Source organism: Eublepharis macularius, chromosome 1 (genome assembly GCF_028583425.1).
Source record: "Eublepharis macularius isolate TG4126 chromosome 1, MPM_Emac_v1.0, whole genome shotgun sequence".
In the NCBI taxonomy this organism is placed as follows: domain Eukaryota; kingdom Metazoa; phylum Chordata; class Lepidosauria; order Squamata; family Eublepharidae; genus Eublepharis; species Eublepharis macularius.
Window position 1 is genome coordinate 13,860,330 of NC_072790.1, and position 18,262 is coordinate 13,878,591.

The following is an 18,262-nucleotide window of genomic DNA, read 5'->3' on the forward strand; positions in this document are numbered from 1 at the left end:
TTAACCAGCTTACCACGGCACCCAGGTCTCCGCTTTATCCCTGCTGACTAGTTTCTAGTGACCCTTGCCTCCTCCAGTCCTGTCTGCCAGCAGCTGGTCTGCCAGCCTCAGAGTCTGGAACCTATTCTTTTTGGATCGGAGCTGACACCGTGGCTGCTGGTCTGGGCCTCCACGGTCCATGGTTTCAGGCCATCAGGTGCCGGAGCTCGCATGCCTTTCAGCTATACATCCACCTGGCTTTTGGGGACTCCCAGTAATGATCTTGTCTTTCTTAGCTGTTTCAGGTTCACCTATGTCTGTCTGGATATGTAGGCACAGCATTGTGCACTGGGCTGGCGTCTATGTGGGTTCTTCCAGATGGGGCTGGCACCTCAGGCTAGAAGGTCACATCACCTGGCTGGGAGTCAGGGGGATGCTGTGGGAGTCCCTGGTCCCAATGCTACTTGCCAGGCAAGCCAGTGAGGCCCACCCAATGCCCTGATGCTACAGCTTGGTGAGAACGACCTTGGAAGGCGGCAAGGATCGGACCTGAAGTGCACCGTGATGAAGGATCTGGACTACTTATTCGAATGCTTCCCACGGACTCATATTATATGGTCAGATTTGCTGCAGGGATGTTGGCACAGGGCAATTTGCCCCTACAAGGTGGACTTGGTCAGGCAGAAGTTGGCCAGAGCCATGGAAGACCACGTGGAGGCCTTTGGGGGCTTGTTTCTCTTACATGTGGATATTTCTCATTGGTTGGAGGCCCTGTACCTCCCTGATGGGGTGCACCTATCCAGCTGGGGGCAGGACATCTGGTTGCAGGACATCAGGGACTGCATTGGCTGCAGTTTTAGGAGCATTGGCGGGAGCCATTTTGTGGCTCTGGTGGCGGTTTACATTGGGACTGGATCCTTTTGGGGGGGACTGGGCCTGCGTGCCCAGTCTCCCCACTAAGGAGATTCCCCTAAGGAATCTTGGGAGAGAGTTATGGTGCATGCCCATTGCGGGCTGCTGAGGCATACTCACTTCCAGGCGGCAGGGGATCCTCATAGGGGGTTACGCCCATGTAGTATCCCTCTGACTGTCACAGGGGGCAGGGCCAGGCACCAGACCTGGGAGGCACAGGCTCCTCTCAGGTCTGACTGCCTAATACTAGAATGCCGCTGGCTCTGGCTCCCCTCATTCGCATTTTTTCAGCAACCCACCCACCCTGCATTAGGATCGGTATGCTTGCCCATGAGAATGTGATTAGGGTGAACTTTTTTTTCCATTTCCTTTGTCACAACTTTTGTTGGGTGGTTTGCATTGGGATTGGATCCTTTCGGGGGGTGGGGTGGGACTGGACCCGCATGCCCAGTTTTCCCAGTAAGGGGATTCCACTAAGGAATCCTGGGAGTGAGTTATGGTGTTGCATGCCCACCGGGGGCTGCAGGGACATACTCCCAGGTGGCAGGGGATCCACACAGGGGTTTACGCCCATGTGGTATGCCTAAGACTGCCACTCCTCAGTCCCCCCCCCTCGGCAATGGGTTGGGGGTTGTGGCGGTTCATCAGCTGGCAAGTGGGTCAGCTGACGCTCAGGATCTGTCCCTTATGCATCGTGAATGCTCCTTAAGCTGTAATTTAATAAAGTTGTGGCTTCCTTTTTACTCCACGCACACTTGTCTGTGGTTCTTGTCCCCATGTCTCCCTCTCCCTCCTCTGTCCCTTGACACTGGGCTGCAAAGGGGACAAATTGAACTCCGAAGTCAGTACTTTAAAAGGCAGCAGCAGAGGACACGGTGATCTGCTTTGCTAAAAGCCCACTGAAACAGGAGGGGCTGCCTTATGGGGCAGGGGGTGGGTGGGGATTCTGCTCTAAGGATCAAAAAGGTGCCTGTTTATTTTCTCGAGATGTTGCAAAAACATTCCCAGCAAGATCATGTCGGCAAAAAAGCTGCAGGAAACCGTAAGTCTTGCCCATTAAGGTCTTTTGACAGTAAATAAAACGTATGCAAGAAGAGGGGATTTGCATTCCAATTAGTGTTACGCTTGAAAAAGTACTTTGCAAAAATAATCCCACGACTGTTTCTAGCCAGCACGTTTAAACATTTGGGGGTAAAATATCACTGCATTTAAGCTTTTTGTATCACTAAATTCCATTTAAGAATTAAAGACCTCTCCTACTGAAATCAAAAGGACGTGAAGCGGCTTAATGTCAACAGGATTGCACCCTTAACCTTTCTACATTCCCATTGCTGTTAGTTTAGAGCACCGTAGCATTAGTTATTTTTGGTTCCAACGTCACTGCTGATGAATACCTTTTATATGTTGTCGTCAGGAACGTTAAGGTTAGCTGTCTACCAAGAGAACGAATTCTGCTTCCTTTGGTAGAAATGCCCCACTGTATCATAGTATGTAAGATATGACCGACCACCCAGTGTGATAACTGTCTCGGGAGCGTTGTTGGCTGCATTCTCCTTTCAAGAAATCACGCAGAAATCCTGGCTTCCTTTCAAATGTGTTGTGCCATTTACCTCGAAGTGCAGTCATAAGGTACCTGACCCCACAGAATTAACTAACAGGGTTTATAAAATCTTCTTTACTTGGAATTGGATCCAATCAGCTTTTATGCTCAATCATGCTCAATTTCCCTCCTCGCTATTGTCCTCATCCCACCTGGTTTCTGCCCACTTAAATTCCACAATCCGTGGCATAACCTTTTCGGTGGCCCAAAAAATGGTAGCAAAAAAGCTGATAGCATCCAACACTTGGCCATGCTCGATCCTGGGATGCCCGTCCTGGGCGCTGGAGAGGCGAGGTGGCTCACCAGTTGGTCAGACAGTCCAACCAAGAAGCAGGTAGACCAGAGTCCAAAAGCTAAGCCAAGTTCAGTATCCAGGAGTTCAATCTAACAGAGAGACAGGCAGGAGAGAGTCCAAAAGCTAAGCCGAGGTCAGAAGAATCCGAGAGTTCAGTCCAGGGGGGAACAAGGTACAAGGCAGGGTCACGAGCTTCCAGGCACCAAGTTGCTGGTTGCAGGGAGTGGCAAACAAAGTTGCTGAGCCCTGCTTAGAGTCTTCCTTTTATACTCAGCTCTGGTTAATGGAGTGAGGGGCAGGTGTTTCCTCTCCCTCTGCCTGCCACGCCTTGCTCTAGGAGGGCAGTCCCATCCAGTGCTGTGCTTGCAGGCAAACGCTCCTGCGTCTCTCCAAGATAACCGCCCTTGCTCGATTCCTCCATTTTGCGGTTGGGTTTGAAGGCTCAGATGGATCTCATTTTTTCCTTTGCTCTGCTAGAGTCCTCACCCCCAACAGCTTCCCTGGAGCCCCCTGGCTGCCTTCCCAGTTGCTCCACTGTGAGCTCATCCGGCACCGCAGCCAGCTCTGGTGAGGGCTCCTCTGGTGTAGACACCGGCTCTGCTGGCCCCTCCAGCTCCTCGTCCTCTGACAAGGACTCGGCTACAGGAGGTAAGCTGATGGACCAGGGCTGACTTATGACACACTTGGTCTTGGTGACAGTGTAAATTGCATCAATCATATGGCCCAGTTTTTATTCTGTAATCTCAAGGATTACAGAATAAACAAGTGCAATTTGTTTTCCTAAGGAACTAGATCTAACCAGCTGCTAATTATAAGGGTTGGATTGCTGAAGACACCTAACAGATTTCTATATTGGCACAACAACAATTTTGTGAGGGTAGGTTAAGCTGAGTGATTGTGATCGGTCCAAGGTCCCTGGGCAGCTTCCATGGTTGAGCAAAGGATTCGAACCTGGTCATTCCAGGACCTAGTCTGACAGTCTAAGCCGGGGTGGCCAATGTGGCTCGGGAGCCACATGTGGCTCTTCTAGACATATTGTGCATCTCCTGGAGATCTTTGAGTATCTCTGTGGCCATACATTTTATTTTAGTCTAGTTTATTTCCCTCCTTTCCTTTCTTCCCATGTCTTTCCCTCCCTTTCCTTCTTTCTTTCCATGTCTTTCCCTCCCTTTTCCCTTCCTTCCTTCTTTCTTTTCATGTCTTTCATATTTTCAATAAAAATGTTGGGGTGGCCAGGTCTGACAAAGAAAATACCTGGGGACTTTGGGGGTGAAGCCTAGCAAGGATATGACGTGACTTTTGAGATATCACTTCCAAGTCAAAGGCCAGATGATGGCTCTTCCCAAGCTCCACCCCTTCCAATGATGTCACTTCCGGCACACTGCACTAAAAACCCCACCCCTTTCTGTGATGTCACTTTCAGGACACTCCCCCAAACCCACCTCCTCATCTGAAGTCAATTCAATGCATCATGTCTTGCGGCTCTCAAACATGTGACGTTTATTCCATGTGGCTCTTACATTAAGCAAGTTTGGCCACCCCTACGTGACACCAGCCCTCACCTCCTCTAGTTTTCCTCAACTCTTGAAAAAAGCTTCACTCATCTGCTAAAGGGAAGGGAAAGAGCACTTTTGTGTAATCAGAGAATGATATGAAGAAAGTAAAAGGATTTTGCTTTGATAAAAGCCCTTTTCAGACGTTACTTACCATGACCCTGTCAATTGGGAGTGCATACTACTCACGCCTGAAAAGGTCTAAAAACCAATTCAGGTTCTGAGTAACTGAACTGATGTTGCTGTCAATCTGCTATGCCTCGTACCTATTTCTGTATCCCGGTTATGCCAGCTTAAGCCAGCGCAGGGATTGTTACCACACCCCCCCCCCCCTTGCTGGCTTGTTTCAAAGCGCTGGTGCCAGGATATCACCTGTCATACTCCGCAAGGTCCTGTCTACTTTTTGTTCTCTGTTGATACGGGCTGAAGCTATTCTCTGACTGGAATGTGAATGTCTGTGAGGGAGGGGGGCTATTTCTGCTGTTATCTGTGTGTTCTCTCTTTAGCCTGGGAAGCAGTGCTTGGATGGACACTCACGACCTTGAAGCGTCTGACACACCAGCTCTGCTTTTGCCTCCTCAGATTCTTCCTCTTGAACTTAGCTAACGGTTACCTGAAGGGGGTTGCTTGTTTGGTGCGATAACTAGAGATGGGCATGATCCAAAAAAAATTACCGATCAAGCTGATCGTGGATCGGCGATCCACACCGATCATCTCCCATTTCCGATCCATGGATTGGGGATCAGGGAGGCCAAAGCGGAGTGGCGCCCCGCTGTTCCCAGCTATGTGGGAAGGTGGGTGGTGGCGGCGACCACCGGGCCTGGCGGGCGTGGGGAGGCGGCAACGAGCCGCCTCCCCTCAGGGGGCGGGGGGTCTGGCCGCTTGTCTGTGTTTGGCCATCAGAGCTGCCTCTCAGGGTTTGCAGGGATGAGATTGGAGTGCCCATGGCTACAGAACACCCCCTTCCCCCTCCCTCCCCTGGGTGTCTTCTCCCAACTGGTGAGTGCTTTGCTGCTCCGTGGTTGGAAGGAAGCCCTGCTGATCAAGGCAAGCTGGGCTTCCATTCGGGTTTCCAGGGCGACAGAAGGAGGGCAAACACAGCTCAGGCATTCCCCTGGCTCCGTTGCCAGGGGAATAGATTGCTGGCGCCTGTGTGTCTGGCTTCCCGATCCGAGCCTGATCAAGCACCCTCCCCCCAAACGCTGGATTGGTCACCGTGGACGGCACCAATCCGCCGGGTCCCGATCGCGCGATCGCCATTATCGTGGGTATTTTTCAATCGTAATGCCGATCGTGCCCATCTCTAGTGGTGACTCTTGGGGATTAGGTTGTGCTTAGAATCCTATATATGTTATGTGCTTGTAGAGAAACGCCATTCCTGGCAAGGAATGCAGTAAGATCTTGATTCTAGTAGCCCATTAATAAAGTTCATGCAGTTCCTGGACTCAAGCTGTGAAGTCTTTTGAGAGTTACTTGGCCGATCCTCCCAAGAAATTTACTATGTGAAGGCTGCCTAGAAATTCCAACTCAATGTGTTGCCAAACTATCTGCCCCTTCTGAGAACACCACCATGTCATTCAAAGGCTCCCCAGGCAAACCAACAAGCCAACAGGTGACAATCCTATTTAACATTTCAATGACTGTGTACGGGACATGCAGGAAAAGGATTCTGCTAATATAAGCCAATGTACTCAAGAAGCATAAAATGAGAGCATGACAAGATGATGAGATGTGACATTGCTGGTATTTTCCATGCTCACTTTTAGATGTCTCAAATGATTCAAACTTCACAGGCTGTATATAATTCACCAAGTTGGACATTTCTTCAGTAGCCATGGCCTCACTTCCAGCTGTTCCCTAGAATGGAAAGACAAACATCAAGAGCAGTTTTTGCCACTAATTCCAACAATTCTGGCAGGCCTTTGAAGTTTTTTTAAATTTTTTTTTTTTATTGGATGGGTCATTATATCAATTCACACATACAACACAATATTTTGTCTCCCCCATATAATAATATCCCCCCTTCCCCCCCTTTTCCATTGACTTCTGACAGTTTTCCATTCCCTTCATCTAATTTACATTATTACCTTTTAGTATATAATCATTAACCAACCTAAATCCTATATAACATAGTTATCTAATAACATATAATATAGTCTAACGATATGTACCATATATTTAATACTATATAATATATAGTATATTCTAGTAATAAATCATATATTCTATTACCCCACATATACACTCTCTATAATAACATAATCTAATATAATCTATAATATTCCATGTCCAAAATACTATATATCTACTATACTATGTCTATAACATTCAAAATTGTTGTTATTTTCACTATTACTTTAAGATATATTGTCTCATTTTTTCCTCTTACAACTTAAATTAAGCGTTTATTATAATGTCCTACAATATATCATAATCTGGTATATCATATAATCCTACCCTATAAATCCTGTCTTACATTATAACCTAATGTAATATAACCAAGTATATTATAACCAAATACAACAGGCCTTTGAAGTTGATCCCGCAAACCTCAAACATCTCTATGGATCCCTAAATTATCCTAATATCACAGAAGATTTTATTTTGGTCAGGAGCAGATGGTATTCTACAATCTTGCTAATGCTTATTCTACGATATCCGATAGGGAAAACAACTCTTTTAAGGTCTGTAAATGTGAAACTCAACCATGTATTCATTGCCAATGATCACCTGCAAAGCAGTGGCTAAAATTCTACATGCAATGCGGTTGGACAAGAAGCTCCCCAAAATGAAGTCTATAGCAGAACCTACCGTAAGGCTCACAACCTTTTTCTAGAGGAGTTAGCCGTGTTAGTCTGTAGTAGCAAAATCAAAAAGAGTCCAGTAGCACCTTTAAGACTAACCAATTTTATTGTAGCATAAGCTTTCGAGAATCACAGTTCTCTTCGTCAGATGCATGGAGGGCAAAAAGAGAAACTGGTCAGATATAGAGGAGGAGAGGGGAGGGCGGGGTAGATGCAAACAGCTCCTTCTGATATGCAGATGCAAACAGCTCCTTCTGATGTGGAGATCAGTTTGCTTCTGTAAAGGTTCAGAGGACTTAGCCGTGTTAGTCTGTAGTAGCAAAATCAAAAAGAGTCCAGCAGCACCTCTAAGACTAACCAATTCCACTGCAGCACAAGCCCTCGAGAACCACAGCTTTCCCCGCCAGATGCATCTGACAAAGAGAACTGTGATTCTCGAAAGCTTATGCTACAATAAAATTGGTTAGTCTTAAAGGTGCTACTGGACTCTAAAAAGGCAGGTCACCAAAGGGGAGTTAAGGGCAAAGGTAGAAGGGGGACAGCCTCACAACACCGGATCTAAGTGGGAAGCTGTCATCAGCCATTTATGTCTACACCTGGGGCCTGGCTGAGCTTTCCTGGATAATGGGCAGGGGACACATCCAGCACCCAACAGTGACAAGAAGCCAAAGTCATCTTCCCTCTTGTTACCACGGTCACATACAACAACAACAACATTTGATTTATATACTGCCCTTCAGGACAACTTAATGGCACACCAAGAGCGGTTTACAAAGTGTGTTATTATTATCCCCACAACAACCACCCTGTGAAAAGCTGTGACTGACCCAAGGTCACCCAGCTGGCTTCGAGCAGAGGAATGGAAAATCAAACCCAGTTTTGCCAGATTAGAGTCCTGCTGCCCTTAACCGCTGCACCAAACTGGCTCTCTAGAATTGTTTTGGCATTTTTAATAAAAAACATTATATTGCAGCCAAACCCAACAAAATAAAATAGAACCAAAGATAGCAGCTGATAATTTTGGTTTTTTTAAACGCAGCTTCATTCATTTATTTTGAGCAGAAGTATAGTGTTCTTTCTTGCCATGGAAGAATAGAATGAGTTTTTTGAATTTCATGATTTCTTGACCAAATGCTAAAGCTTAGGTGGTTTCTCCCTTGGCCACTGTGTTTGTCTTGAAAGGATAGAAAGGTTCAACCTCCTATCAGGCCTTGGGCCTCTAGTAAGTGGCACAGGCAAAATATCATGCAAGTATTTTTTTCAGTTATACAGTGAGTTGCATCCCATGATAAATCTGCTAATGGAAGGCATTTCCTTCAGGGGAACAGGATTTCCTCACCCGATGGCTCCCTCTGCAGCCCAAAATGCTCCCTGAAATGCTATTCCTGGGAGGTAAGGGAACCCCCTCCGCTAAAGGAACAGCATCAGTGAGGTGTGTGTAGAAATTATCCCCTTTCCATTACTGGAAACTTAACATGGGATCCAAGTCTATTGTGATAGACAGGACTGGTTCCAGGTCCACCTCTCCTGCGAAACAGCCAATGACAGCTGATGGGATGCTGGGCCAGTGACAGCTGAAGTCCATTGGAAAGCAGTACGGAGGGGAGAAGGCTGCTAAGGAAAGGCAGCAGCTGTTAATCTGTTCTGTTACACAGTAATCATTCCCTGCTTAACCACAATGTATCTATCAGTTTTGAAATCATTCTCTCCTATGTTCTGTTACAAATAGAAGTTATTCTTCATTCTGTTTAACCCTGGCTGGCTTGAAGTTGTTGGCAGAGAGGAAATAAAACACACACACAAACCTCAAACACTTTGGTAGTGACCAATGGGCCAAGTTTAAGTAACAGTGGCAGGATAATAAAGTAAAACTCTTTGAGTTCCCTTTCCCCCTATTGCTCTGTGCAGTAGCTGGGTGAGCAGAAGTAAATATAGGGGACAGGCTACCTGTCCGGTGGAGCCTTTGGGAAGAGGAGAGAGGGGATCAGGTGTGGGGCAGGGCTCTCTGCCTGAAAAATAAGAAGTTAGACAGGTAGCAATTTGTGACTGCCCTTCAGAGCTTTAGGGGCCTGGAAAGCCCAAAACCTGTGAAGGGAGGCTTATGGTGGGTAGGGATGTGTAGGGGGGGGTAACACCTATTCTATGATATAAAAGGCAAGAAGTGTTTCAGACAACTCACCTTTTATCCTGGGGTGCCTCCAGAGGGTGCAGCTGCGACAGTAAGCCCAGGTGAGGAAGCCCATGCCTCCAGAGAGCATACCGCAGTAGGAAGCACAGGCAAGGTGGCCCATTACTCCCTCCCACCCCCTGCCTTCACCCAGTGGTGATTGGGGCACAGAGGAGGTGGCAATGCCTGCCACTTCACCGGCCGGGAAGGAGCAGGCAGCAATGCCTGCCCCCCTTCACTTGGCTGGGATCAGGAGTGGAGCAGGCAGCAATGCCCCCCTTCACCCAATGGTGATCAGGTAGGTGCAAAGCAGGCAGCAATGCCCACTTGCTGGCCCTCCCTTTCTACAGCCAGTTGTATTTTTCCCACAAGGAGATTTGTTGCTAGTATATTACATAAAACTGCTACAGGAAATGGGTATATCTGAATGGCAGGTTTGAATTTCACTTTGCTTCTCAAAATCAGTATTTCAGAATTGAATTTTGAATCGTTGGACCTTTCTGATATAATACTGTCATGCTGATTTACATTTTTTTTGTTTCTTATTCCCTGAACATAAATTTCAAAATGGAATATACTAATCTTTCAGGTTTTGAAGGAAGTTGGAGCTGGTAAAAGTGTCTCTCTCCTTTTTTTTTTTAACAATGGTTGAAAGCACTTCCCTTCTTGGCAATTTTTCCAGGACTGAACAAAAAGGAGGTGAAAATAGGAATGAACTGATATGAGTATTTACATTTCATGTTGATTCCATGAGTTATCACTGGTTTAGGTTTACTTCATTTTTGTTGCTGTTGATTATTCATTTGTTTCTCCTATGCCATTTATATGCCACTGGCACACAACGACACAACAAGAAACATAGAAAATACACTGATTTTAAATGGGAAAAATTAACATGAGGAAAAAGGAAATGTAACCAAAAGAAAGACTTGCTGATTCATTCCTCACAAGAAAGAAGTGGAATTTAAATGGAGATAGCTGAACTGAAATTTCCATTTGCGAAATTCCGTTTCATGTCATGGTGAAAATATTTGGCCATTCAGAGTGAGGGTAATATGAAGAACTGTCTTCGTTTTAAATTGGCTTCATTTGTCCTTAGTGATGTGTCATACTCAAATCTGAGAGGCTGCATGGTGTGATGACATCATCCTATTTACTGCATATCCCCTGTCTAGGATCGCTTGGGGTGGGTAGCACAAAAGCAGCAGCAGAGAGGGGGGAAATGGTTGCAGAAAACAGCCACACAAAGATGGTTGTTGTGGATTTTCCGGGCTGTATAGCTGTGGTCTTGGCAATGTTGTTCCTGACGTTTCGCCAGCAGCTGTGAGTGGCATCTTCAGAGGTGTAGCACCTTTGAAGATGCCAGTCACAGCTGCTGACAAAACGTCAGGAACTACAATGCCAAGACCACGGATATACAGCCCAGAAAATCCACAACAACCATCGTTCTCTGGCCGTGAAAGCCTTCGACAATATAGCCACACAAAGAGATAAAATTCAGAGAGTTTTCTTTCCTTTGAGCCAATGATCTTGAGTAGAAGATAAGGAGTCTTTATTTATTTAAGGAAAATATGGTGGAGAGATACTTGGCCACAGCCAACGTAGTCTTTGGTTGTCTATCCACCAATCAGTAGGGAACTGTATTATCTTTTGATACAGTGGAAGACAATTTAGTTAAAATAGGGGTGATACATAATTCGAAACGAAATTTATAATGAGGGCATTCCAATATCATATGGGATAGGGAGTCAATCTTTTTCAAAGTACATTGGCAGAGTCTATCCGAGTAAGGCAAATTACAATTTCTCCCATATTAAAAGGGTTTTTAAAAAGAAAACATGTTGTTCCCTCCTTGAAAACAAAATTAGCCCAGATCCTTCACAATCTTATTTTTAATCTACTTCATAAATGTCAGAAGCACTGAGTGTAAATACTACTCTCACTATGTAATTTGCCTCTACACAGTAGCACAGTCCTATTGTTAACTTTCATTAAGGGGGGGGGGGTGAAAGTGGTGTTTTTAATTGCTTGAGCTACTGTGGAAAAAAATGAATGAGAAGTTCCCAAAGCAATCTTGAGGTGACTATGAGAATTCTTCTGGGTTTCTATAAAATGGTGTCATCTCTCATGGCACACACAGAAGATGGACTATTCCAACGCATCTAAGATGATTAACAGGGTAGATATTTTTAGTATCTCCTAACGATTTGTCTGATTAATAAGAACAGTAAAACTCTTATTAATCAGCTTCCTACAATACATTCCCCACCTCCTCCATGAGACTGAAGTTTTAACCTGAGATGCAATTAGGTAATTTTAGACTCTAGACTGAAGAGTCAGAAAGAGGAGCTTTAAATGATAATCTATGCTTTAAAAGTATAGCGCAGCTTTCTTCCACTACTGCTCTCTAGCCGTGATGATGGCACAACCTTAGGTGGAGTATTGTCCCCTTCTGCCTCTTATTGTCCAGGTATATAAAGCAAGAGCTGTGATGACTTGTACCTAAACTTTGCACAAACCAATACTGTTTTAAAGACTCTTACAAAGACAAGTCATCCCCAATTTATAGCACTGCAAATGGTTAGGCCAACTCCAAAGGTTTCTGTCAAAGTGACCACAGTACTTGGTATCAAGAGAGAGAAAAAACAGTTGCACTGGCAGAAAGCCAAATGAATTTAGAAAATAGGCCAGGGTTCCCCAAAACTATGTGTGAGCAGGGCTTTTTTTCAACAGGAACGCGGTGGAATGGAGTTCCGGAACCTCTTGAAAATGGTCACATGGCTGGTTGCCCCGCCCCCTGATCTCCAGACTTAGGGGAGTTGAGATTGCCCTCAGCACCGCTGAGCAGCGCGGAGGGCAATCTAAACTCCCCCCTGTCTGGAGATCAAGGGGCGGGGCCACCAGCCATGTGACCATTTTCTCCGAGGGCAACCCTCTGAGTTCCACCACCTCTTTTCCCAGAAAAAAAGCCCTGTGTGCGAGTATGAGCTGGCACAAAACCGGAACAAAGAGGTGAAGGGAAATAATTGGCTAAGAGCTTTGTGCTATCACCTACCATGAACAAATGTGTATTATCAATTGATCCAAATCATTAGATCGAGTATTGCACAGAGAAGCATGTGTTATGTTTCAGTCCAGACTCTTATACTCCTCATTAGTCTGCTTACACAATACTGACATCCGAAACCTGATGACTTTAGCTCAAGGACCCAGAAGATTTAGCCATCACACAGAAACTGAGCAGACCTCGTAAGCATTAGAAAGGGTAACTTTCCTATGAACTGTAGACAAGTTTATTTCAAGTACTGGACCTCTTCTGCAAAGCTTGGAAGGCTAACCTGGTTCTAGTAACGGATATCCACAAGATGGCAGTATAGCACTTAGTCGTGCAGGCAAAAATGAAGCGCACACTTTCATAGTCCTGTTAAGGCAATGTGTACTTGAAAACGATTAATCTCTTACTTCGTCCATTGATGATTTTTTGCAGTCATCATCGAAGTCATCATCATCGTCGCTCTCTATCTCTGCTTCCCCTGCAACATTTTAATTAGAACAAAAGAACTCAGCATAGAACATGGGAAGAAGAAAATTCATTCTCCTCCTACCCAAATGTACGCATTTTATTACCGTTACACCCAGAGAAGTTTCACTTCTAGTACTGTCACAGTATCATAGGTCCAAGATGTACAATAGTATTGTTAACTATTTTTCAAACCATTTACCTACAAGCCAAGGAGCCAAAATAATACCTTTGATATGTTAATAAGTAGTAACAACAGGGCTTTTTTTCAGCAGGAACGTGGTGGAACGGAGTCCCGGCACCTCTTGAAAATGGTCACATGGCCGGTGGCCCTGCCCCCTGATCTCCAGACAGAGGGGAGTTGAGATTGCCCTCTGTGCAGCGGCATGGAGGGCAATCTAAACTCCCCCATCTGGCGATCAGGGGGCGGGGCCACCAGCCATGTGACCATTTTTGCCAAGGGCAATTTAAACTTTAAAAAACTCCCCTCTTGTTCCAGCTGACCCAAAGCGACATCAATGTGCGGTCCTGAGTTCCACTACCACTTTTCCCAGAAAAAAAAGCCCCAAGTAACAATATGATGCTCAGATTACCTGACAAAGTAGGAATTAACTCAGTCACACAGAGATAAAACAATCACACAGAACACGATTTACATTTGGAACAGGTCAAATGTTCTGTTGTTTATAGCAGATGTTAAATCACGGGTTAGGGAGGTGAGTGCCTCCATCCCACCTCATCCCTTCTACTTTATGTGCCCATGCTGCATAGGTCTCATGCCTTTGAGTGCGCTGCAAACGTAATTATTGCTGAGGCAGAACAGAAGAATAGTCAAGACTGTCAAATTGACACATGTGCTAATGGAACACAGAGAGCTAAAGCTGTTAGAAACAAACAGTCGGAGCCATTTCAGTTTTAAAGGCACGTGTCTTTGCTCAAAACGTAGTAAACTGCAGGTTCAGTTCCTGGGCTCTCCAGCAAAAAAAAGGTCAGGTAGTAGGTGATGGGAGACCCCGGAGAGTTGCGGCCCCATCTGAGCAGACAAGACTTGATGGGCTTCAGTCGAAGGTAACTTTGCGTGTGCTTGTATTCAAAAATAAATAGCTGCAAGGGCATTCAAAGGACTGAGAACAGCAAGAAGCTGATTAACTCAAAACGTGACGCTCATATTCTCTCTCCTAGGTCCTGTGTGACTTATATCATGGGCGGGGGGTGGGGGGAGTGGTTTTGAGGGAGGCTTACAGTGCAATCTTAAGCAGAGTTATTCTTTTCTGGGTCCACTGAAATCAATGGGTTTACAAGAGTCAAAATTTATTTAGGACTTTAAAAAAAAAGTTCTGTTTTGAAAGAGTGTTTTATCAGTTCGGATGTTTGATTTTTGTTATAATGATTGCTTTTAGGATACCAGGGCCTCATGGCTGGCAGATAATGGTATCATGGAGAATTTATATAATTAAAATGAATGAATATAAGAAAGGGGGGGGGAAATATACAGTAGCATACAAAATATGGGTCAAATTGATTGACCTATGCTGAATGTGTACATGGGTTAAAGTGACTGACTATCTTTGACAGAGTGGCATAATGGAGAAATTAGATAATCAAAACAGTACGAAGATAAGATATATAGAAGGAAGCAAAGAGTAATATATGGAGTATGGGTTAAATTGATTGACTTATAGTGAATGCATGCAATGTTTATAATGTACTTAAAGTTATGTATAAAGAGGGACAAATTGTTTGTCCCATAGACGAGACCAGAATGAGTAAGATAGAGTATAGGCTACTAAAATGATTATTGAAGAATATATGCCAGAAATGTATTATTTAGTTGTTAAGTTAAATGGGAAGAGAAATAGAGATAGCACTGTGATATATTAGATAAGCTTAGAAGAGAGTGAAAGTATATGTTTAACAGGTACAATAAGTTTGAAATGAGTAGGGGAAAATAGATAAGGGGTTGGAAAACTGTTGGAAGTCAACAAAAGGGGGGGAAGGGAGGGGGTTAGAATTGGAATATTTAAAGGAGATTGATTGTAATGGATATTAAAATATTTCTAATCCAATAAAAAAAAAAATTTTTTTAAAAAAAAGGATACCAGGGCCGTTTCCACACTGCTTACCTGCCCTCGGAACGACCCAAAACATCGTGCAAAAAACACGGAAGATCGCGTTTTCTTGCGCGAGATTTGCGCGACATTGCGCAAACCTCGCGTGAGAAAACGCAATCTTCCGCGGTTTTTGTGCGATGTTTCAGGTCATTCCATGGGGAAGTAAGCAGTGTGGGAACAGCCCAGTATTTTAACTTAGACATGGTTGTTTACTTGGTTTTATCCATACTGTTATTTCAATCTTATTAGTTTTAATTGTTATTTTTATTTACCTGATGTTAATGTTTCATTTTCCCCTTCTAAGCCACCCGGAGTGCTTTTTCAAGTACAAGGCGGGTACATAACTCTTATGATTAATGTATTTAACGAAATGGGAAGCAACCCTAATATTCTCCTTAGTACAATTTAGCTGGAGTGCCGTGTTCTGCTTTGCTACACACAAAATATACACAGTGAAGAGGATTCCATTTGGGGCAAACAGAATGAAGAATTAGAACAAACAACGCACGAAGAAATATTTACCACACTGTGTGCCTATTACACAGAAAAGTAGGCAGAAATTCTGACAGCAATTTTCAAAAACAGCATAACAGGAAGGATTTATGCGGTTTGGAGAAAGGACTTTTTTCCCCTGGTGGGGGAAATTTGGTTAGCTGGAAAAAATCTCAAGTGTCTTTGAAAAGTCCCACGTTATTCTTAGGCCTTCATGGCATCAAGTACAGGTACAGGTTCAGTTTTCGATATGAATATTCTGCTGGTGTGGATAATATCCCAAACCAACATGTCTGATCCTATTCAATTTATTGTAAGAAATTTGTTTAAAAATTAGTCGTTAGAAGCTAGACAGGTGCTCAAATTGGTGATGCTCACTTGTCGGAAATCAACAGACAGCATCCGCTGGGAAATTTATTTCAACATTTATCTGGTATGCACTTGTGTGACCCCTATGAGGTAACTGGTTTGTCCCAGAAGGGTGGAGTCAGCAGCTAGAGCTAGGCAGCTGAGGAAGACGCTGGGTGCTGGGGAGCTGAATATTAATTAATATGCTCTTATCACCTTGAATAAGGTAATCAATTGTTGTATGTGAACAATATGACTTAAAGTGGTGTATGTGTACTGAGTTTGGTCGGTGTTACTGGGATTGCATTATTTTTGCAGGGCTGTAATTCCCCAAGAAGAAGACAGAAGCCTGGGCTACAGTTGCTTTGAATTGGAAGAGTAGAGAAAAGGACTCTATCCAGGGGTCATGTCGTAGAAAAAGAGCTGGAGGAACTCATTATGATTAACTCATTAGCATAACTGATTTGCATATGGCACACCCCCTGACATCACCTTTCATGGCTATTTTGAACCCAATTCTGGCCATTCAGGGCCGAAATCGGGCCCAAAATGGCAAAAAGGGGCTGAAAATAGCCGAAAAGGGGCCCAAAATGGTCAGGATCGGGCCGCTGCTGAGTGGAAGAGTGATCCATCACCCGTCAGAGGCCCGATCCGGGCCATTTCGGCCCCGATCCAGGCCCCGATCCAGGGGCCGAAACGGGCCCCAAATGACTGAAAGTCAGGTGGGCGGGACCACCTGTCATGTGGCCTCTTTGGGGAACTGCCGGAACTGTGTTCCGGCGCGTTCCCCCTCGAAATGAGCCCTGAGTTGGCGGAATCAGACAAGTTGAACTGTTTACCCTTTTCAAAGACATTGTTGGTTTAAAGTTTCTGTATGGTTGCACTTATGAGTTTAGTTTTTAAAGAAGTTGTATTGTATTCAGGGCCCATTTCAAGGGGCATGGCATATGCTAATGAGTTACGCTAATCAGTTATGCTAATGTGTTCCTCCAGCTCTTTTTCTACGAAATGACCCAATTGTATTAATTCTTAAAAGGTTTTTAAAAATTTTCTTCTTAACTTAAATTTGTGTGAAAGTTTGTTTTCATAGAACCCATACAAGGAGAAGTTACACTTGCATTTTCTATAAAGCAAGAACATTTATTTATTATTTATTTATTTTATTTGACTTATATCCCGCCCTCCCCATGAACGGGCTCAGGGCAGCTCACATCATAATTAAAACACAATAAATTAATAGTCAACTTTAAAAACAGATTTAAAAACTTATATTAAAATACTCTGGCGCCATTATATATAGGCTACTTTGGATACTAATAAAAGACCTGCATAGGTCATAGCTGTGGGTAAAACCCATAGCCGAGGGCAGTCACAGAAGAGGTAGCGATCTTAGATAGGATAAGGGGGGACACCCACTGGTCCTCAACCAAAGGCCTGGTGGAACATCTCTGTTTTACAGGCCCTGCAGAACTGTAATAGGTCCCGTAGGGCCCGGATCTCCAGTGGGAGAGTGTTCCACCAAGCCGGGGCCAGGGCAGAAAAAGCCCTGCCCCTGGTGGAGGCCAGCCAGATGTCCCTCGGGCCGGGGACCACCAGGAATTGTTTACCTGCAGAGTGTAGCGCCCTGCAAGGGAAGTAATGGGAGAGGCAGTCCCGCAGGTATGCCGGGACCACATGCAACAGAGTTCCTATTCTACTCATCATACTAAGAAAAAAATCCTTGGAAATAAAGGAAAATATTTTGTACATCCCTAGCATCAAGACTGATACAAGGTTATCTTAATGATATCTGTTTAAATATCAATTGCGTAGTACCTTGCCTTGTTAAATTAAAATGTTCGTGTTCATGCTAGACTATTATTAGATTTATGCCTGACATATATTAATCACTGTTCAGAGCCGAAGCATCAGCTACTTTAACTGAATGTAGATTCTCGTTTTCTGTTAAGTTACATCCATTTGCAAAAGATGACATTCTGACAGCGTCAGATAGATAAAATAGCCAAAAGCAGAGAACAGGGTAAAATTGGAGGAGGAATATTAATTGAATTCCTTAAAATTAACCAGGAGTCTGGTAGCTCCTAAACAACTAGCAAAATTTATTTCAGCATAAGGTTTATGAATCAGAGCTGAAGAAATGAGCTCTGACTCATGAAATCTCATACTGGAATAAACTTTCTTAGTCTTTAAGACTCCTGTGTAATTTTGCTACAACAGGTTCATTCAGCTACTTCTCTGGACTCCTTAAAAGTAAGAATGTTAGGGTTAAGTACACACTTCTGTTGCATGTTTTAAAAAGCTCAGGTATTTGTTTATTATTTGCACATGATTCTATGAACAAGAAAGAATGATGCTTACACAATATGCTTGTGACACAGTCTTCGTAACTCACAATTCAAGTAAAAACATAGTGTCACAAATAACCTCTCTGGCATTGTTCAGACAGGCTCCTTTTATACTGTGTGGCTGTCAGAATGCAAT

At 44.2% G+C, this 18,262-nt stretch overlaps 1 protein-coding gene across 1 annotated transcript in view; it reads right to left on the reverse strand.

Annotated features, from left to right (window-relative positions):
- PLCB1 (phospholipase C beta 1) overlaps positions 1 to 18,262 on the reverse strand; it is a 698,812-nt gene that overhangs the window by 157,740 nt on the left and 522,810 nt on the right. The window contains exons 15-16 of the mRNA XM_054975035.1: positions 12,773 to 12,843; positions 6,100 to 6,196 (exon numbers count right to left, since the gene is read on the reverse strand). Of these exons, the coding sequence (XP_054831010.1) occupies positions 6,100 to 6,196; positions 12,773 to 12,843 (168 nt within the window). The remainder of the gene's footprint in view (positions 1 to 6,099; positions 6,197 to 12,772; positions 12,844 to 18,262) is intronic.